Source organism: Musca autumnalis, unplaced genomic scaffold, assembly GCF_047663935.1.
Source record: "Musca autumnalis isolate F117 unplaced genomic scaffold, ASM4766393v1 scaffold_3, whole genome shotgun sequence".
NCBI lineage: Eukaryota > Metazoa > Arthropoda > Insecta > Diptera > Muscidae > Musca > Musca autumnalis.
Window position 1 is genome coordinate 225,884,520 of NW_027411866.1, and position 22,327 is coordinate 225,906,846.

Sequence of the window (22,327 nt, forward strand, 5' to 3'; positions counted from 1 at the left end):
ATTCTGGCTCCTGTACATCTCGATTTTTTCACACTCCCGCTTTTCCATTTCTCTCTTTTTCTTGCGGAAAATACGTTTCTCTTCTCTCCTTTTCTCCCGATATCTCTCTCGTGCGCTACGCGTTCTTACTGATTGTAAAGTAGCTCTATATGCCGCATTTTTATCTTCGGTAGCAGCACGACACTCCCTGGTCATACCATGAATTCCTTTGTGGAGGTCTCTGGAATCCAAGTATGGATTTTGCGGCTGTTTGCATGGAGTGGGCAATATTTTGCCATTGTGTTGTTATGTTATCGGGACAAGGAGTGCTCGCGTTAAGCAATTGGGCTAGTTGAGTGGAATATGATGTGGCTATCTGTTGTGTTTGCAGCCTATCGATGTCCAACTTCCGCGTTGAGTCTGTTCGTAATTTATTTGCAACGTTTAGACGGGTACGTAACTTTGCTGCAACAAGGTAGTGGTCCGAATCAATGTTTGCGCCTCGGAACGATCGTACATCCAACACGCTGGATGAATGTCTTCCATCTATTACAACATGATCAATTTGATTACTTGTTCTTTGATCTGGGGACAGCCAGATGCCCGTATGAATATCGAGATGATTAAATCTGGTACTGCTAACTACCATGTTTTTTGCAGCTGCAAAGTCTATCAGCCTCATACCATTGTCAGATGTTTCACTGTGGAGACTGAATTTCCCGACTGTTGGGCCAAAGATATTCTCCTTTCTAATTTTGGCATTAAAATCGCCTAGAATGATTTTAATGTCATGGGCAGGGCAACGGTCATATGTTTCTTCTAAGCGCTCGTAAAATATATCTTTGGTCTGTTCGTCCTTTTCTTCAGTGGGACCATGAGCGCAAATAAAGCTGATGTTGAAGAATTCAGCTTTTATTCGAATTGCAGCAAGTCTTTCATTCACTGGGGTGAAGCTGGATACTAGATGTTTTAGTCTCCGACTAACTACGAATCCGCAACCAAACTTATGCTTTACGTCATGGCAGCTATAATACAGTGCGTCACCTTTAGGTGTTGTTGTGACGCCTTTCCCAATCCATCGTATTTCCTGTATGGCAGTAATATCGGCCTTGTACTTTTTAAGTACGTCTGCCAATGCGAAGACTGCACCTTCTCTATAAAGAGTGCGAACATTCCAGGTGCAGATTCGCAGATCATGGTCCTTAAAACGTTTGCGGGGTTCGTCAACTTTAGAGCGGTTTGTTTTTCTTTTCTTTCGTTTTTTCATAGTAGGCTGTTTTTTTTTCTAGGGGAGGGTTACTAACCCGACGCCCAAACCCAAGTTTTTAACGTTCTTATGGGTGAACGCGCGGCACATGTTAGCTCACTACCTTTAACGGGTGTTAAAGGCAGTTCCCCAGGTGACACCACGGGGAGGTCAGTGTCCACTAGAGATGAAAGAGGGACCAAGATAAATCCTGGGCTTTGCCATGTTAAAACCGGTAAGGACCGTTCCTTGGTATCTTCCATCCCCTACGTCACCCTCGACAGTAGTGCACAGAGGAAAAAACGCCTCTCTAACATATGTCCCAAACATATTTTGCAGGAAACATATATTTGTTTCTTGCAAACAAATATATGTTTGGGTGCAAAGAAATTATATGTTTGGGTGCAAACAAAAACAAACCCAAAAGCCACAAAAAACAAACAACAAACACATGCACCAGTGAGCGCTTTCTGAGAACAAAAGAGCCTGAATTTCAATGTGGAACACTTGCTCTCATTTCAATGCGGAGCACTTGCTCTCACTGGCTATCTCAAACATATACATACATTTATAAATGGTGGTGGTTAATTGAAAGGCATAGAAAAAGGCATAGAAAAGCAACAACACACACAAAGGTACATAAAAATTCCAAAGAATTAGGTGTTCACTCAAAATAGGCCGTAGATAATAGTTGTTTGTGGAGAGTGAGCAAATACAAACCCGTGCAAACCGATAAATAAACAGAAAAAATAAAAACACAAGTTTGTATAAAATAATGAGGGGAAGTAGGGTGATTTATTTGTTCAGGCGAAAAGTGCCGATGACTTTACCTTAGGGAGGTATTAGGGAGACGCGTGCTTACAGCTGGCGATTATAACCACAAGTGCAGTTATGTTTTAGAGAGCGAAAGTGAAACAAGGCTAAGGCAATTAATGCTTATTGGAATATTCTCACTACGATCCGAACTGAGCGAACATAGTTCCAGGGAGAAATTGCAGAGAAATTCCACTACCAAGAGAGTACTCCCTACGATCCGCACTGAGCGAACATAGTCTCCGAGAAGATTTGTAGGGTAATAAATATCACCCTACGATCCGCCGTAAGCGAACATAGTTTCTCGGAGGGTTTGTATAGAATACTTAAGATAGGGAGATCCCTCTGCGATCCGAACTAGGCGAACAAAGGCTCCCTGGAGATTTGTGGAAAAAATACCCAAAAAGTATCTAACTTAAACAAATACATAACAGACTTTAATAAAAGAAGAACTGAAAAATAATTTATAAAAACACTGTAAAAAGTCACATTTTTAAAAAGAAAAAATTATATAGAAACATCGTTGAACGCTTCTCCTTAGTTGTGAAATAAAACATATTTTCCTCAAAGTTGAAATCATACGCGCGAAATATCAATCGCCACCATTGGGCCACACAATTTGTTCTATGAAATCCAAATAAGATGCCACTCTGGTGTACAGGCCCGGTGTGATGTCAGCACAGCTGAAACCCGCTGATACCACACCAATTACTTTGTAGCTTTTACGGCTTTCTAAATGTGAAAATAAATAATATAAAATTATATTTTCCAACTAAAAATATGTGTTACATACCATCTGCAACTAATACCAAAGGCCCACCTGAATCGCCATGACAAGCATCCTTTTCTTGTTTCTTATCTTTGGCGCACAGCTGAGTATTTTGAATGCCTTGCTTAATTCGTGGCATATAACCATCAAGGGCAAAACTGGCGTTACACTTATCAATTGGTGTAACAGTTAGTTCGATTTTAAGTAAAATTTCGGAAAATCTATTATCTGAATTAAACAATTATTAAATAAAATTAAAAAATTATTTACTCTTAGAGGCAGATAACTACTACTAACCATCAATGGATATGGAACCCCAACCGGTTACCCATACCGGTACGTCTGGTTTAGGATCAATTAATTCGGTATACAAACATGCCGGATAAATGAATTCGGTAAACTTTACAGGTTCTTCCAGTTCAAGTATGGCAATATCATTATAGGCCCGTAGTGCAGAATAGTCATTGTGAACATGGATTTGCTGGAATCATAAGAGACATATAATATATTCTAAAAGGTAGTGCTTTAGATTTTAATATATAGGATATATAGGAAACAATTTACTTAAAAATTTACGCCTCTGGCCGTAATAGGAATAGGAAAAAATTTACTTAAAAATCCACACCTCTAACCATGATAGATATGGGAAAAAATTTACTTAAAATTTCGCGCCTCTGACAATGATAGCTATAGGAGAAACATTTATTTAAAATGCCACGCCTCTGGTCATGATAAAAATGTACCTTAAAATCCACGCTATGATAGGTAAAGAAAAAAAATTTACTTAATAATCCAGGCCTCTGCCCACGATAGATATGTATATGATAAAATTGTCTCTGACGATGATAGGTATAGGAAAAAATTTACTTAAAAATCCACGCCTCTGGTCATGATAGGTATAGGAAAAAATTTACTTAAAAATCCACGCCTCTGGTCATGATAGGTATAGGAAAAAATTTACTTAAAAATCCACGCCTCTGGTCATGATAGGTATAGGAAAAAATTTACTTAAAAATCCACGCCTCTGAAGATGATAGGTAAAGGAAAAAATTTACTTAAAAATCCACGCCTCTGAAGATGATAGGTAAAGGAAAAATGTACTTAAAAATCCACGCCTCTGAAGATGATAGGTAAAGGAAAAATGTACTTAAAAATCCACGCCTCTGAAGATGATAGGTAAAGGAAAAAATGTACTTAAAAATCCACGCCTCTGAAGATTATAGGTAAAGGAAAAAAATTTACTTAAAAATCCACGCCTCTGGTCATGATAGGTATAGGAAAAAATTTACTTAAAAATCCACGCCTCTGGTCATGATAGGTATAGGAAAAAATTTACTTAAAAATCCACGCCTCTGGTCATGATAGGTATAGGAAAAAATTTACTTAAAAATCCACGCCTCTGGTCATGATAGGTATAGGAAAAAATTTACTTAAAAATCCACGCCTCTGGTCATGATAGGTATAGGAAAAAATTTACTTAAAAATCCACGCCTCTGGTCATGATAGGTATAGGAAAAAATTTACTTAAAAATCCACGCCTCTGGTCATGATAGGTATAGGAAAAAATTTACTTAAAAATCCACGCCTCTGGTCATGATAGGTATAGGAAAAAATTTACTTAAAAATCCACGCCTCTGGTCATGATAGGTATAGGAAAAAATTTACTTAAAAATCCACGCCTCTGGTCATGATAGGTATAGGAAAAAATTTACTTAAAAATCCACGCCTCTGGTCATGATAGGTATAGGAAAAAATTTACTTAAAAATCCACGCCTCTGGTCATGATAGGTATAGGAAAAAATTTACTTAAAAATCCACGCCTCTGGTCATGATAGGTATAGGAAAAAATTTACTTAAAAATCCACGCCTCTGGTCATGATAGGTATAGGAAAAAATTTACTTAAAAATCCACGCCTCTGGTCATGATAGGTATAGGAAAAAATTTACTTAAAAATCCACGCCTCTGGTCATGATAGGTATAGGAAAAAATTTACTTAAAAATCCACGCCTCTGGTCATGATAGGTATAGGAAAAAATTTACTTAAAAATCCACGCCTCTGGTCATGATAGGTATAGGAAAAAATTTACTTAAAAATCCACGCCTCTGGTCATGATAGGTATAGGAAAAAATTTACTTAAAAATCCACGCCTCTGGTCATGATAGGTATAGGAAAAAATTTACTTAAAAATCCACGCCTCTGGTCATGATAGGTATAGGAAAAAATTTACTTAAAAATCCACGCCTCTGGTCATGATAGGTATAGGAAAAAATTTACTTAAAAATCCACGCCTCTGGTCATGATAGGTATAGGAAAAAATTTACTTAAAAATCCACGCCTCTGGTCATGATAGGTATAGGAAAAAATTTACTTAAAAATCCACGCCTCTGGTCATGATAGGTATAGGAAAAAATTTACTTAAAAATCCACGCCTCTGGTCATGATAGGTATAGGAAAAAATTTACTTAAAAATCCACGCCTCTGGTCATGATAGGTATAGGAAAAAATTTACTTAAAAATCCACGCCTCTGGTCATGATAGGTATAGGAAAAAATTTACTTAAAAATCCACGCCTCTGGTCATGATAGGTATAGGAAAAAATTTACTTAAAAATCCACGCCTCTGGTCATGATAGGTATAGGAAAAAATTTACTTAAAAATCCACGCCTCTGGTCATGATAGGTATAGGAAAAAATTTACTTAAAAATCCACGCCTCTGGTCATGATAGGTATAGGAAAAAATTTACTTAAAAATCCACGCCTCTGGTCATGATAGGTATAGGAAAAAATTTACTTAAAAATCCACGCCTCTGGTCATGATAGGTATAGGAAAAAATTTACTTAAAAATCCACGCCTCTGGTCATGATAGGTATAGGAAAAAATTTACTTAAAAATCCACGCCTCTGGTCATGATAGGTATAGGAAAAAATTTACTTAAAAATCCACGCCTCTGGTCATGATAGGTATAGGAAAAAATTTACTTAAAAATCCACGCCTCTGGTCATGATAGGTATAGGAAAAAATTTACTTAAAAATCCACGCCTCTGGTCATGATAGGTATAGGAAAAAATTTACTTAAAAATCCACGCCTCTGGTCATGATAGGTATAGGAAAAAATTTACTTAAAAATCCACGCCTCTGGTCATGATAGGTATAGGAAAAAATTTACTTAAAAATCCACGCCTCTGGTCATGATAGGTATAGGAAAAAATTTACTTAAAAATCCACGCCTCTGGTCATGATAGGTATAGGAAAAAATTTACTTAAAAATCCACGCCTCTGGTCATGATAGGTATAGGAAAAAATTTACTTAAAAATCCACGCCTCTGGTCATGATAGGTATAGGAAAAAATTTACTTAAAAATCCACGCCTCTGGTCATGATAGGTATAGGAAAAAATTTACTTAAAAATCCACGCCTCTGGTCATGATAGGTATAGGAAAAAATTTACTTAAAAATCCACGCCTCTGGTCATGATAGGTATAGGAAAAAATTTACTTAAAAATCCACGCCTCTGGTCATGATAGGTATAGGAAAAAATTTACTTAAAAATCCACGCCTCTGGTCATGATAGGTATAGGAAAAAATTTACTTAAAAATCCACGCCTCTGGTCATGATAGGTATAGGAAAAAATTTACTTAAAAATCCACGCCTCTGGTCATGATAGGTATAGGAAAAAATTTACTTAAAAATCCACGCCTCTGGTCATGATAGGTATAGGAAAAAATTTACTTAAAAATCCACGCCTCTGGTCATGATAGGTATAGGAAAAAATTTACTTAAAAATCCACGCCTCTGGTCATGATAGGTATAGGAAAAAATTTACTTAAAAATCCACGCCTCTGGTCATGATAGGTATAGGAAAAAATTTACTTAAAAATCCACGCCTCTGGTCATGATAGGTATAGGAAAAAATTTACTTAAAAATCCACGCCTCTGGTCATGATAGGTATAGGAAAAAATTTACTTAAAAATCCACGCCTCTGGTCATGATAGGTATAGGAAAAAATTTACTTAAAAATCCACGCCTCTGGTCATGATAGGTATAGGAAAAAATTTACTTAAAAATCCACGCCTCTGGTCATGATAGGTATAGGAAAAAATTTACTTAAAAATCCACGCCTCTGGTCATGATAGGTATAGGAAAAAATTTACTTAAAAATCCACGCCTCTGGTCATGATAGGTATAGGAAAAAATTTACTTAAAAATCCACGCCTCTGGTCATGATAGGTATAGGAAAAAATTTACTTAAAAATCCACGCCTCTGGTCATGATAGGTATAGGAAAAAATTTACTTAAAAATCCACGCCTCTGGTCATGATAGGTATAGGAAAAAATTTACTTAAAAATCCACGCCTCTGGTCATGATAGGTATAGGAAAAAATTTACTTAAAAATCCACGCCTCTGGTCATGATAGGTATAGGAAAAAATTTACTTAAAAATCCACGCCTCTGGTCATGATAGGTATAGGAAAAAATTTACTTAAAAATCCACGCCTCTGGTCATGATAGGTATAGGAAAAAATTTACTTAAAAATCCACGCCTCTGGTCATGATAGGTATAGGAAAAAATTTACTTAAAAATCCACGCCTCTGGTCATGATAGGTATAGGAAAAAATTTACTTAAAAATCCACGCCTCTGGTCATGATAGGTATAGGAAAAAATTTACTTAAAAATCCACGCCTCTGGTCATGATAGGTATAGGAAAAAATTTACTTAAAAATCCACGCCTCTGGTCATGATAGGTATAGGAAAAAATTTACTTAAAAATCCACGCCTCTGGTCATGATAGGTATAGGAAAAAATTTACTTAAAAATCCACGCCTCTGGTCATGATAGGTATAGGAAAAAATTTACTTAAAAATCCACGCCTCTGGTCATGATAGGTATAGGAAAAAATTTACTTAAAAATCCACGCCTCTGGTCATGATAGGTATAGGAAAAAATTTACTTAAAAATCCACGCCTCTGGTCATGATAGGTATAGGAAAAAATTTACTTAAAAATCCACGCCTCTGGTCATGATAGGTATAGGAAAAAATTTACTTAAAAATCCACGCCTCTGGTCATGATAGGTATAGGAAAAAATTTACTTAAAAATCCACGCCTCTGGTCATGATAGGTATAGGAAAAAATTTACTTAAAAATCCACGCCTCTGGTCATGATAGGTATAGGAAAAAATTTACTTAAAAATCCACGCCTCTGGTCATGATAGGTATAGGAAAAAATTTACTTAAAAATCCACGCCTCTGGTCATGATAGGTATAGGAAAAAATTTACTTAAAAATCCACGCCTCTGGTCATGATAGGTATAGGAAAAAATTTACTTAAAAATCCACGCCTCTGGTCATGATAGGTATAGGAAAAAATTTACTTAAAAATCCACGCCTCTGGTCATGATAGGTATAGGAAAAAATTTACTTAAAAATCCACGCCTCTGGTCATGATAGGTATAGGAAAAAATTTACTTAAAAATCCACGCCTCTGGTCATGATAGGTATAGGAAAAAATTTACTTAAAAATCCACGCCTCTGGTCATGATAGGTATAGGAAAAAATTTACTTAAAAATCCACGCCTCTGGTCATGATAGGTATAGGAAAAAATTTACTTAAAAATCCACGCCTCTGGTCATGATAGGTATAGGAAAAAATTTACTTAAAAATCCACGCCTCTGGTCATGATAGGTATAGGAAAAAATTTACTTAAAAATCCACGCCTCTGGTCATGATAGGTATAGGAAAAAATTTACTTAAAAATCCACGCCTCTGGTCATGATAGGTATAGGAAAAAATTTACTTAAAAATCCACGCCTCTGGTCATGATAGGTATAGGAAAAAATTTACTTAAAAATCCACGCCTCTGGTCATGATAGGTATAGGAAAAAATTTACTTAAAAATCCACGCCTCTGGTCATGATAGGTATAGGAAAAAATTTACTTAAAAATCCACGCCTCTGGTCATGATAGGTATAGGAAAAAATTTACTTAAAAATCCACGCCTCTGGTCATGATAGGTATAGGAAAAAATTTACTTAAAAATCCACGCCTCTGGTCATGATAGGTATAGGAAAAAATTTACTTAAAAATCCACGCCTCTGGTCATGATAGGTATAGGAAAAAATTTACTTAAAAATCCACGCCTCTGGTCATGATAGGTATAGGAAAAAATTTACTTAAAAATCCACGCCTCTGGTCATGATAGGTATAGGAAAAAATTTACTTAAAAATCCACGCCTCTGGTCATGATAGGTATAGGAAAAAATTTACTTAAAAATCCACGCCTCTGGTCATGATAGGTATAGGAAAAAATTTACTTAAAAATCCACGCCTCTGGTCATGATAGGTATAGGAAAAAATTTACTTAAAAATCCACGCCTCTGGTCATGATAGGTATAGGAAAAAATTTACTTAAAAATCCACGCCTCTGGTCATGATAGGTATAGGAAAAAATTTACTTAAAAATCCACGCCTCTGGTCATGATAGGTATAGGAAAAAATTTACTTAAAAATCCACGCCTCTGGTCATGATAGGTATAGGAAAAAATTTACTTAAAAATCCACGCCTCTGGTCATGATAGGTATAGGAAAAAATTTACTTAAAAATCCACGCCTCTGGTCATGATAGGTATAGGAAAAAATTTACTTAAAAATCCACGCCTCTGGTCATGATAGGTATAGGAAAAAATTTACTTAAAAATCCACGCCTCTGGTCATGATAGGTATAGGAAAAAATTTACTTAAAAATCCACGCCTCTGGTCATGATAGGTATAGGAAAAAATTTACTTAAAAATCCACGCCTCTGGTCATGATAGGTATAGGAAAAAATTTACTTAAAAATCCACGCCTCTGGTCATGATAGGTATAGGAAAAAATTTACTTAAAAATCCACGCCTCTGGTCATGATAGGTATAGGAAAAAATTTACTTAAAAATCCACGCCTCTGGTCATGATAGGTATAGGAAAAAATTTACTTAAAAATCCACGCCTCTGGTCATGATAGGTATAGGAAAAAATTTACTTAAAAATCCACGCCTCTGGTCATGATAGGTATAGGAAAAAATTTACTTAAAAATCCACGCCTCTGGTCATGATAGGTATAGGAAAAAATTTACTTAAAAATCCACGCCTCTGGTCATGATAGGTATAGGAAAAAATTTACTTAAAAATCCACGCCTCTGGTCATGATAGGTATAGGAAAAAATTTACTTAAAAATCCACGCCTCTGGTCATGATAGGTATAGGAAAAAATTTACTTAAAAATCCACGCCTCTGGTCATGATAGGTATAGGAAAAAATTTACTTAAAAATCCACGCCTCTGGTCATGATAGGTATAGGAAAAAATTTACTTAAAAATCCACGCCTCTGGTCATGATAGGTATAGGAAAAAATGTACTTAAAAATCCACGCCTCTGAAGATGATAGGTAAAGGAAAAAATTTACTTAAAAATCCACGCCTCTGAAGATGATAGGTAAAGGAAAACATTTACTTAAAAATCCACGCCTCTGAAGATGATAGGTAAAGGAAAAAATTTACTTAAAAATCCACGCCTCTGAAGATGATAGGTAAAGGAAAAAATTTACTTAAAAATCCACGCCTCTGAAGATGATAGGTAAAGGAAAACATTTACTTAAAAATCCACGCCTCTGAAGATGATAGGTAAAGGAAAAAATTTACTTAAAAATCCACGCCTCTGAAGATGATAGGTAAAGGAAAAAATTTACTTAAAAATCCACGCCTCTGAAGATGATAGGTAAAGGAAAACATTTACTTAAAAATCCACGCCTCTGAAGATGATAGGTAAAGGAAAAAATTTACTTAAAAATCCACGCCTCTGAAGATTATAGGTAAAGGAAAAAATTTACTAAAAAATCCATGCCTCTGAAGATGATAGGTAAAGGAAAAAATTTACTTAAAAATCCACGCCTCTGAAGATGATAGGTAAAGGAAAAAATTTACTAAAAAATCCACGCCTCTGAAGATGATAGGTAAAGGAAAAAATTTACTTAAAAATCCACGCCTCTGAAGATGATAGGTAAAGGAAAAAATTTACTTAAAAATCCACGCCTCTGAAGATGATAGGTAAAGGAAAAAATTTACTTAAAAATCCACGCCTCTGAAGATGATAGATAAACTAAAAAATTTACATGAAATCCACGCCTCTGAAGATGATAGGTAAAGGAAAAAATTTACTTCAAAATCCACGCCTCTGAAGATGATAGGTAAAGGAAAACATTTACTTAAAAATCCACGCCTCTGAAGATGATAGGTAAAGGAAAAAATTTACTTAAAAATCCACGCCTCTGAAGATGATAGGTAAAGGAAAAAATGTACTTAAAAATCCACGCCTCTGAAGATGATAGGTAAAGGAAAAAAATTTACTTAAAAATCCACGCCTCTGAAGATGATAGGTTAAGGGGAAAAAATTTACTTAAAAATCCACGCCTCTGAAGATGATAGGTAAAGGAAAAAATTTACTTAAAAATCCACGCCTCTGAAGATGATAGGTAAAGGAAAAAATTTACTTAAAAATCCACGCCTCTGAAGATGATTGGTAAACTAAAAAATTTACATAAAATCCACGCCTCTGACGATGATAGGTAAACTAAAAAATTTACATAAAATCCACGCCTCTGACGATGATAGATAAACTAAAAAATTTACATAAAATCCACGCCTCTGACGATGATAGGTAAACTAAAAAATTTACATAAAATCCACGCCTCTGAAGATGATAGGTAAAGGAAAAAATTTACTTAAAAATCCACGCCTCTGAAGATGATAGGTAAAGAAAAATTTACTTAAAAATCCACGCCTCTGAAGATGATAGGTAAAGAAAAATTTACTTAAAAATCCACGCCTCTGAAGATGATAGGTAAAGGAAAAAATGTACTTAAAAATCCACGCCTCTGAAGATGATAGGTAAAGGAAAAAAATTTACTTAAAAATCCACGCCTCTGAAGATGATAGGTAAAGGAAAAAATTTACTTAATAATCCACGCCTCTGAAGATGATAGGTAAAGGAAAAAATTTACTTAAAAATCCACGCCTCTGGTCATGATAGGTATAGGAAAAAATTTACTTAAAAATCCACGCCTCTGGTCATGATAGGTATAGGAAAAAATTTACTTAAAAATCCACGCCTCTGGTCATGATAGGTATAGGAAAAAATTTACTTAAAAATCCACGCCTCTGGTCATGATAGGTATAGGAAAAAATTTACTTAAAAATCCACGCCTCTGGTCATGATAGGTATAGGAAAAAATTTACTTAAAAATCCACGCCTCTGGTCATGATAGGTATAGGAAAAAATTTACTTAAAAATCCACGCCTCTGGTCATGATAGGTATAGGAAAAAATTTACTTAAAAATCCACGCCTCTGGTCATGATAGGTATAGGAAAAAATTTACTTAAAAATCCACGCCTCTGGTCATGATAGGTATAGGAAAAAATTTACTTAAAAATCCACGCCTCTGGTCATGATAGGTATAGGAAAAAATTTACTTAAAAATCCACGCCTCTGGTCATGATAGGTATAGGAAAAAATTTACTTAAAAATCCACGCCTCTGGTCATGATAGGTATAGGAAAAAATTTACTTAAAAATCCACGCCTCTGGTCATGATAGGTATAGGAAAAAATTTACTTAAAAATCCACGCCTCTGGTCATGATAGGTATAGGAAAAAATGTACTTAAAAATCCACGCCTCTGAAGATGATAGGTAAAGGAAAAAATTTACTTAAAAATCCACGCCTCTGAAGATGATAGGTAAAGGAAAACATTTACTTAAAAATCCACGCCTCTGAAGATGATAGGTAAAGGAAAAAATTTACTTAAAAATCCACGCCTCTGAAGATGATAGGTAAAGGAAAAAATTTACTTAAAAATCCACGCCTCTGGCCATGATAGCTATAGGAGAAAAATTTACTTAAAAATCCACGCCTCTGGCCATGATAGCTATAGGAGAAAAATTTACTTAAAAATCCACGCCTCTGGCCATGATAGCTATAGGAGAAAAATTTACTTAAAAATCCACGCCTCTGGCCATGATAGCTATAGGAGAAAAATTTACTTAAAAATCCACGCCTCTGGCCATGATAGCTATAGGAGAAAAATTTACTTAAAAATCCACGCCTCTGGCCATGATAGCTATAGGAGAAAAATTTACTTAAAAATCCACGCCTCTGGCCATGATAGCTATAGGAGAAAAATTTACTTAAAAATCCACGCCTCTGGCCATGATAGCTATAGGAGAAAAATTTACTTAAAAATCCACGCCTCTGGCCATGATAGCTATAGGAGAAAAATTTACTTAAAAATCCACGCCTCTGGCCATGATAGCTATAGGAGAAAAATTTACTTAAAAATCCACGCCTCTGGCCATGATAGCTATAGGAGAAAAATTTACTTAAAAATCCACGCCTCTGGCCATGATAGCTATAGGAGAAAAATTTACTTAAAAATCCACGCCTCTGGCCATGATAGCTATAGGAGAAAAATTTACTTAAAAATCCACGCCTCTGGCCATGATAGCTATAGGAGAAAAATTTACTTAAAAATCCACGCCTCTGGCCATGATAGCTATAGGAGAAAAATTTACTTAAAAATCCACGCCTCTGGCCATGATAGCTATAGGAGAAAAATTTACTTAAAAATCCACGCCTCTGGCCATGATAGCTATAGGAGAAAAATTTACTTAAAAATCCACGCCTCTGGCCATGATAGCTATAGGAGAAAAATTTACTTAAAAATCCACGCCTCTGGCCATGATAGCTATAGGAGAAAAATTTACTTAAAAATCCACGCCTCTGGCCATGATAGCTATAGGAGAAAAATTTACTTAAAAATCCACGCCTCTGGCCATGATAGCTATAGGAGAAAAATTTACTTAAAAATCCACGCCTCTGGCCATGATAGCTATAGGAGAAAAATTTACTTAAAAATCCACGCCTCTGGCCATGATAGCTATAGGAGAAAAATTTACTTAAAAATCCACGCCTCTGGCCATGATAGCTATAGGAGAAAAATTTACTTAAAAATCCACGCCTCTGGCCATGATAGCTATAGGAGAAAAATTTACTTAAAAATCCACGCCTCTGGCCATGATAGCTATAGGAGAAAAATTTACTTAAAAATCCACGCCTCTGGCCATGATAGCTATAGGAGAAAAATTTACTTAAAAATCCACGCCTCTGGCCATGATAGCTATAGGAGAAAAATTTACTTAAAAATCCACGCCTCTGGCCATGATAGCTATAGGAGAAAAATTTACTTAAAAATCCACGCCTCTGGCCATGATAGCTATAGGAGAAAAATTTACTTAAAAATCCACGCCTCTGGCCATGATAGCTATAGGAGAAAAATTTACTTAAAAATCCACGCCTCTGGCCATGATAGCTATAGGAGAAAAATTTACTTAAAAATCCACGCCTCTGGCCATGATAGCTATAGGAGAAAAATTTACTTAAAAATCCACGCCTCTGGCCATGATAGCTATAGGAGAAAAATTTACTTAAAAATCCACGCCTCTGGCCATGATAGCTATAGGAGAAAAATTTACTTAAAAATCCACGCCTCTGGCCATGATAGCTATAGGAGAAAAATTTACTTAAAAATCCACGCCTCTGGCCATGATAGCTATAGGAGAAAAATTTACTTAAAAATCCACGCCTCTGGCCATGATAGCTATAGGAGAAAAATTTACTTAAAAATCCACGCCTCTGGCCATGATAGCTATAGGAGAAAAATTTACTTAAAAATCCACGCCTCTGGCCATGATAGCTATAGGAGAAAAATTTACTTAAAAATCCACGCCTCTGGCCATGATAGCTATAGGAGAAAAATTTACTTAAAAATCCACGCCTCTGGCCATGATAGCTATAGGAGAAAAATTTACTTAAAAATCCACGCCTCTGGCCATGATAGCTATAGGAGAAAAAATTACTTAAAAATCCACGCCTCTGGCCATGATAGCTATAGGAGAAAAATTTACTTAAAAATCCACGCCTCTGGCCATGATAGCTATAGGAGAAAAATTTACTTAAAAATCCACGCCTCTGGCCATGATAGCTATAGGAGAAAAATTTACTTACAAATCCACGCCTCTGGCCATGATAGCTATAGGAGAAAAAATTACTTAAAAATCCACGCCTCTGGCCATGATAGCTATAGGAGAAAAATTTACTTAAAAATCCACGCCTCTGGCCATGATAGCTATAGGAGAAAAATTTACTTAAAAATCCACGCCTCTGGCCATGATAGCTATAGGAGAAAAATTTACTTAAAAATCCACGCCTCTGGCCATGATAGCTATAGGAGAAAAATTTACTTAAAAATCCACGCCTCTGGCCATGATAGCTATAGGAGAAAAATTTACTTAAAAATCCACGCCTTTGAACATAATAGTCATTCTACCTTGATTTTATAGTTCTACCTTAATTTTTATCATTGTAGCTTTTGCCAATTCTTCATTATTACTGAAATCCGTCACACCCAAAAATACATAGTCCGGTATCATGTCACTCGATGCAACACAATGGGCTGCGGTCAATACAAAACGGGTATCAATTAAAGTGCCACCACAACGAATATCAAGGATGCCTTTTCCAGAACTATAATCGATGGCTGCCATATGGGGAAATTCGCCGAAAGAAGCGGGTATGCCATTTAGAATATGTTCAGATAAACTGGGTTTTAGCCATGCATGGATACGTTGACAAGCTAAAGACCAGAAGAGAGGGAGAGAGAAATAAATACATTGTTACAAATTTTCGTATATGTATGCATATGAAATATTACCTTTTACAGCTGGCCTGTCATTGGAGGAGGAAGTACGTATTTTCGATTGAGTCTGATTTTTCATCTTAAGTAGCCACATCTCCTCAATTTGATCAGCATAAGGCCTATTAAAAACAAACAACAAATTATTCGAGGACTAGCATAAATGTATATGTTGAACACTCAAAACTCAGAAAAATGACTTTGGTTCCATAATCCCAAAAATAGTACGATTAAAACTATTTCCCACGCATATCGCAGAAGAAAAAAGCGGAGACTTCTATTTGATCAATGATATGGAACTAACTTTTTATCGCAACTTCCAGAAAAATTTAATAGGTCTGAAATATTTATAAAATACAACCCAACATAACGTTATAGGCCTAAACCACGAACTCTTTATAGAGATGTTGCAATTTATGCAATGACGATTATGTATCACACACACGCACACACACAGAACAATTATATTTGTTGTTATTGTAGCAACGTTCGTGTATTATTTCAGTTATCAGGTTCTGGTTATATATTTTAGATATTTCATTTCAAAAAGTCGGTACTATCGTTAATTTGTCATCACCATTATTTTGGAAATAGAAATGGCGGAAATGTCTATGCTTTTGTTGAAATTTTGCACAAGTACTTCGCAGAAATATGTATAAAGGAGGAATTATACATGTTTATACCCTCAGCATTTATGCTAACGAGGGTATATACACTTTCATACGGGCAAAATGTGACTTATCAAAATAATGGTTTTAGACCCCAAGTATGTTTGGACGAAATGTGTTTCAGACAATTTGGAGTCGATTGAGCAATGTCCGTCCGTCCGTCTGTCTGTCTGGCTGGAGCGCACGATAACTCTCGAACGGATAAACCGATTCGGTCCAAATTTTGGCTTTCGTAATATTTTACATAATCTTAGTTTAAGTTCGAAGATGGGCTATATCGGTCCACTCCTTCCGGTACCTCCCCCACAAAAGTTCGAAAATGTTTGTGCGCACGATAACTCTTGAAGGGAGTAACCGATTTGGTCCATACTTTGCCCATCGTGAAATGTGTACCGGGTTTAGATAAGGTTTCAATATGGACTCAATCGGTCCACTCCTTCGGGTACCTCCCACACGAAATTTCGGAAAAGTTCAGTTAAGGGTCATCTCTCGAATCGCTTTGATTTTTGTTTTAGCAACTTGTATTCACTGCCCTCTATACGACGGTACAAGTTTCATCAGGGGCAAGTCCACACTTCCTGAGATAATAGCCTGAAAGTTGCAAAACAACCCCTATGACACCGTGTGAGGTGTTTGGAGCGCAAGATAACTCTCGAAGGGATCTGCCAATTCCGTCCAAAATTTGGCCTTAGTAATATTTTGTCCAAACATAGTTTAAGTTTGAAGATAAGCCATATCGGTCCACTCCTTCAGGTACCTCCCCCACAAAAGTTCAAAAATGTTCGGAAAATTTTTTCGTACGGTAACTCTTGAAGGGAGTGGTCTATACTTATAACATCCTAATATATCTACCAGATATAGATCAGGTTTAAATATGGACTATATTTGTCCACTCCATCCGGTACCTACCACACAAAATTTCGGATAAGTTGACTTTAAGACCTGATATCGGATCACTTTGATTTTTGTTGAAGCAACTTGCGTTCGCTTCCTCAATTACGATCGTAAAAGTTTTTTTAGGGGCAAGTCCATACTTCTTGAGCAAACAGCCCGAAGAATGTAAAAATCCCCTATGGCACCATATGTTGTGGCTGGAGATCCACTTCCATAACGGTCAATGTCGATCCATTCCTTTTAGTATCTCCTCCGCAAAACTTTTGATCTTCAATCCTAATCAACATTTATGTCGGTTCAAACGCCCAAAATTTTTAAACCCCCCCTAAATACACACGTATTTTTGGAAAAAATTGTTTCAATATACACAGGCTGAGGGTATATTTCTGATACGAATTGAGGCGGCGGCATCGTCCGGATCTTAAATGGGTTAAAACCACTCTGTTTGCCTTGGCAGCTAGCGTTCTTCAGCTGCGATGGATGGGGCTGGTCCCCAAGTATAGCATTCAAACTGTATCTCTGTACTGCCTGCTCGACTGCATCTGTGTGAATGCTATCCATGCCTGCCTGACAGGCTCGTTGGTTTAGCGGTTTCCGTTTATACCGTTGGACCTCTCTGTCTAGATCGTGAAGATCTCTCCTGGCATGCCTGGATGAGGGAAGCCTAACCATTAAATCGATAACATCCAGTTGTGCTGATGCACCGGTAAAACCTGAAGATGGTTTACTGGTGTCATGAGGAGGGACCCTGTTGCAGTCCTCAGAGCGGCTTTCTGGCAAGTTTGAATATTCTTTTACTGGGGTTGCGCTAATATTTGCATACCAAGCTGGCACCGCATAGCTAACCACAGACCATCTTATTGTATTGTAAAAGGTCAACAAGGTTTCATTGTCAGCACACAAGTGTTGCCGACCAGCGACTTGAGGAACGTGTTTCCCCTTCTGGTATCATCGCAAATAGCTGTGGCTTACGCGGTATTCGAGCTCTGCCCCGAATTCTAAAATTAGAGCCACTGTTGTTGTGTGGGGTTAAGATATGGTGGGGGAACAGATAGAGCTGGCAATGAGAATCACGGATGGTATATAGGTTTGATATAAGGAGTATTTTTGAAGTTTATACCCATGTGTACGAAATGTATTAACTTTGGTACCATTTTTAAATGCGTACAAATTCTCATATTTGGTATGAAGGTCGCAGCTGAGGTATTGAAATACCTCCTATACGGCTACGAGAAGTACTTAATTTAGTTTTGGGTGTAGGATTAAAGCTGGAATAGGAATAATCCTATACGTACGCAAAGTTGTAAAGGCCAATATACAATGTTTTAGAGTTTCTTAGAGTTTGAAAGAAGAAAAGTTCGATGACAGAGAAGCCGTTCCACAGCCGATATGTCTGAAAAGCCTCCACCTAAGGCGAAAAATGTATGTCACATAGTCCACAATTTCTTTGTGTGTGTTATGTCATCGTGTATTTATATTTATAGTGACTGTGCGTTAGGTTAGGTTAGGTTGAAAAGAGGGGCGATATAGAATCGCCACATGCCCGTATGGACATACACTTAAGCCAGGATAGGCCTGTTGTGCGCTCTAATTGCGGAAGCCTAACGGGAATACATTTTTATTGCTTAATTTATTAAAAGAAAATAAATTTATCAGTTAAGAATTATGCCATTGACATAATCTCTAAAGTTTTTGAACTCGCTTGCCCTAATTTGGTGGAGTTCTAGTATAGTGTTATTTCCTAGAAATTGGTTTGTTAGCGTCGCGAAGGCTGGACAATGACAGAGATAGTGTTCCAACGTTTCGTCATCCTCTCCGCAAGCTCTGCATTCGCTGCTTTCTGCACAACCGATTTTGTGCAGGTGTGCTTGTAGCCCTAGGTGTCCTGTAAGGATGACTGTCAGTCTACTAATGTCTTTTTTACTCATGAAAAGGAGTTCCATTGTTTTATCCTCGTCTGGGTTCCCCAGAGGATTTTTGTGTTTTCCTTTTCTCTTCAGTATTCCAGAGGGATGTATGGGCGTTTTCTGCCCATGCCTTTAAGTCTAGACGCGACGCTTTTAAAGGCTTAGCATTATCTAGGCTTATCATAGTTTGCTCCCTGGCTTGTCTTGCCAAGGAGTTAGCTATCTCGTTACCCCTAATCCCTTTATGTCCTGGTACCCATATAATGTTAACCGAACTATGGTGAAAGTAGTCGTTAATTGATTTTTTACATTGCAGGACAGTTTTTGATTTCACCGTCTTGCTTCTTATTGCTTTAATTGCTGCTTTACTGTCCGTTAGAATGTTTACAGTGATTGGCCTTGTGTTAGCTTTAAACCAGTTTAGACACTCAGTGATCGCTCGGATTTCGGCCTGTATGATCGTGTTATGATCCGGCAGTCGAAGGGAGATTCTAGTTTCCGGGTCTTCGATATATAGATCCAGACCCGTTCTCCCCCTAGAATGGCCCCATCTGTGAACCCACAGCTTCCAGTTGGCATCCGTTCCAGGGTTCCATCGATCCACATGTCTCTGTCCGGTATTAAAATTTCACACAAGGCGGCTTCAATTGTTTCAGGTATACGGTCTGATACAATATGATCTATTGACTCAACCGTTGTAACCTGTAATATGCTTTGGTGGTATGTTTGGTGGTCTCTTACGATCCACTCGCTCATCGACTTAAGTCTTATAGCTGCGATGGCTGCCTCATACCTTACCTGAATTTCTATTGGGTGGACAAATAAAATTGTAGTCCTCATTGCCCCGCTAATACTTAAGCAGCACATTCTTTGGACTTTTTGAAGTACTTTTACGTTGCATTTCTTGTCCGTAGCTGTCCACCATACCACAGAAGCGTAAGTTAGAATCGGTCTGTAGAACCAGTGTGTCATCCTAAGATTGAAACCCCATTTTGAGCCTATAGCCCTTCTGCAGGTTGACCAACATCTGTTGGCTTTATTGGCCTGAATTTGGTCTTTCCATTTAAGTTTCCTGTCTAGAATTACTCCCAGGTACTTGTTGGAGAAATGTTTATCATCCTATCTAGGAAAACGTTTTCTTCGTAAGCTCCTATTTCCGTTTACCTAGTGAATATACATAGTTGTGTTTTTTCCGGTTTGACATTTAGACCTCTCGGTCTAGCCCAGTTGTAAGCTATTTTTAGAGCCGTTTCGGCCCTTCTACAGAGTATATTTGGATTCTTTCCCCTAAGAAGTATTATAACGTCGTCTGCATAGCAGATGGGTTCAAATCCCTCGTCGGTTAAGACCCTTAGTAGACTTTTTATGGTGGTAACCCATAGGAGAGGTGATAGTATTCCTCCCTGTGGCGTCCCCTGACCAACTTTGTCTCTTTGTGTTACGTCTTGTAGCGCGCAGCTTATTCATCTATTCCTTAGCATGTGGTCTATCCAGTGCCTCAAGCCCCCGTTTACCTGAAACTCGTCTAAGGAGTGGATTAGCGTTTCGGTGCTGACATTGTTGAACGCTCCTTCGATGTCGATGCAAACTACGAGTGTATACAACTTCATCTCGAAGGTTCTCTCTATATGGTGTACTACCTCATGTAATGCGGTTTCCACTGATCTACCTTTTACGTATGCATGTTGTTTGTATTTGAGCATATCGTTGACTGAGCGTTAAAAGCTTGAATTTTCTGCACAAATTGTCTAAGTCGAAGTATATTAGGATTCCACTCTAATTTTATGCCAGAATATTTCCTTCACCAAACCTCAACCGAATTTTGTAAAAAGCCGAGAACAAAATACTTACAAATTTGGTCTTGGTCTATGCAGTCTTGTGGTAGGTGGTCTTGTCGTAGGTGGTATTGTAGCAGGGGATCGGGTCGTCGTGGTTGTGGCCGTTGTAATTGGCATTTCAGTTATTGACGACCGTTCCTTGATACTTGGACAACAAATCAATTCTTCGCGTACAGCATAACCACAGTGACCCACATCATAAATTGTATAGCGACCACTTTTAATTAGCTGCTCTAGTTGGCGACAATTAGACCAGGTTGTACAAATACCAGGTACGTTGTTGCTAATACAAGGATCATTTTCTAAAAATGAAACAAATTATAACAAACATTTTTAAGGTTTGACAGATATTATACATACCATATGCTGTCGCTGCTACCAGGTGTAGCTGTTGTAACAACATCATTATGACGATAATCATTAACAATGATGACAGGCGCCTACGATTGCCCATGGTTTTATCTGACTTCCCTCTTATCAAAAATTCAAAAATTAGATTTGTAATGATTAATCTATGTAAGAATTGATTACAAAAATATTTTTAATTGTCTAGGTTACGATGTGAATTATATTGTATTACCTGCATATTAAATGATGCACGCTTAATTGTTTGCAAATAATTTGTTATGTTTAATGTTCTCTTAAGTATTTAATTAATTCAAATTCTAAAATAGCAAACAAAATATTAAAACAGCGCAAAAATATTCACAACGCAATACAACCGCTCTTGAATACGCCTCCAAATCAAATGAATGCCAGGCATTCAACTGATAGGGAATTCGAAAATATTTGTTATAAAAAGCAACTCAGCTTGTTTTTTTTTTTGAAGTGACCATTTGGTAACGTGTTAACAACTCATATAAAAATGCAATAAATTAAAACAGAGAGTATAAAGAGTTTGTTGAAGCGAGTTCAACAAAACTTATCTGGTAACCTTTTATACAATGAGTTTCACTCAATTATATAAAAGGCTACCAATTCAACATTGATTCCATTTCATTCCTATTTCTTGTTCAATAAGAAAAATGACTGCAAACAACTGCAGCAAATACTAGCAAATCCATTGTACCCTTACTTGTACCAAAGCCGCACAGACGACAACACGTCTGACTAAACAATAAACTCTGCCGCATTTTTTAACAAAACTTACTGAAAACACGTAGTCTTTTATTTTGCCCGCTCACCCGCTACTCTTTATAAGGGAGGGAGTTGTCCACCGCTAAACCGCATCAACTAAAGAAGATACAGTCCACTCCAGGCCAACTCAGTCTCATTTGTTCAAAGTTGTTGCTTGATTTTAGGAATTCTTTAACGTTTTAACAACATATCGAATACCAAAATATGGACAATTTGTGTTACATTATTCGATATTTGAGCTCAATTTCCTGTCAACTTAGGTTAAGTAGCTCCCAAACAATGGTACTTTTC

General features: G+C 36.9%; 1 protein-coding gene across 2 annotated transcripts; it reads right to left on the reverse strand.

The window, feature by feature from the left end:
• Positions 1-1,985: 1,985 nt before the first annotated feature.
• On the reverse strand, positions 1,986-21,671 carry LOC141397179 (serine protease persephone-like). Of its 2 annotated transcripts, none has more exons than XM_073973168.1 (8): positions 21,480-21,671; positions 21,260-21,411; positions 20,913-21,201; positions 15,611-15,714; positions 15,246-15,532; positions 3,105-3,288; positions 2,832-3,035; positions 1,986-2,770 (listed from the first exon to the last, which is right to left on the reverse strand). In XM_073973168.1, exons 2-8 carry the CDS (start codon positions 21,351-21,353, stop codon positions 2,631-2,633), a joined length of 1,302 nt encoding a protein of 433 aa, XP_073829269.1. In that variant the 5' UTR covers positions 21,354-21,411; positions 21,480-21,671; the 3' UTR covers positions 1,986-2,630. The 2 variants fall into 2 exon arrangements, with proteins under 2 accessions (XP_073829269.1, XP_073829270.1); XM_073973169.1 differs by having other exon boundaries at positions 21,260-21,372; positions 21,480-21,667.
• Between the last annotated feature and the right edge of the window lie 656 nt (positions 21,672-22,327).

What these genes read in the sequence shown, in the direction of transcription:
- LOC141397179 (XM_073973168.1), bottom strand. Translation starts at nt 21,353, where the DNA reads ATGGGCAATCGTAGGCGCCTGTCATCATTGTTAATGATTATCGTCATA. An exon ending in CATAGACCAAGACCAAATTT is followed by an intron (nt 15,715 to 20,912) that starts GTAAGTATTTTG and finishes TGTTTTTAATAG; the next exon opens with GCCTTATGCTGATCAAATTG. An exon ending in GGGTTCCATATCCATTGATG is followed by an intron (nt 3,036 to 3,104) that starts GTTAGTAGTAGT and finishes TGTTTAATTCAG; the next exon opens with ATAATAGATTTTCCGAAATT.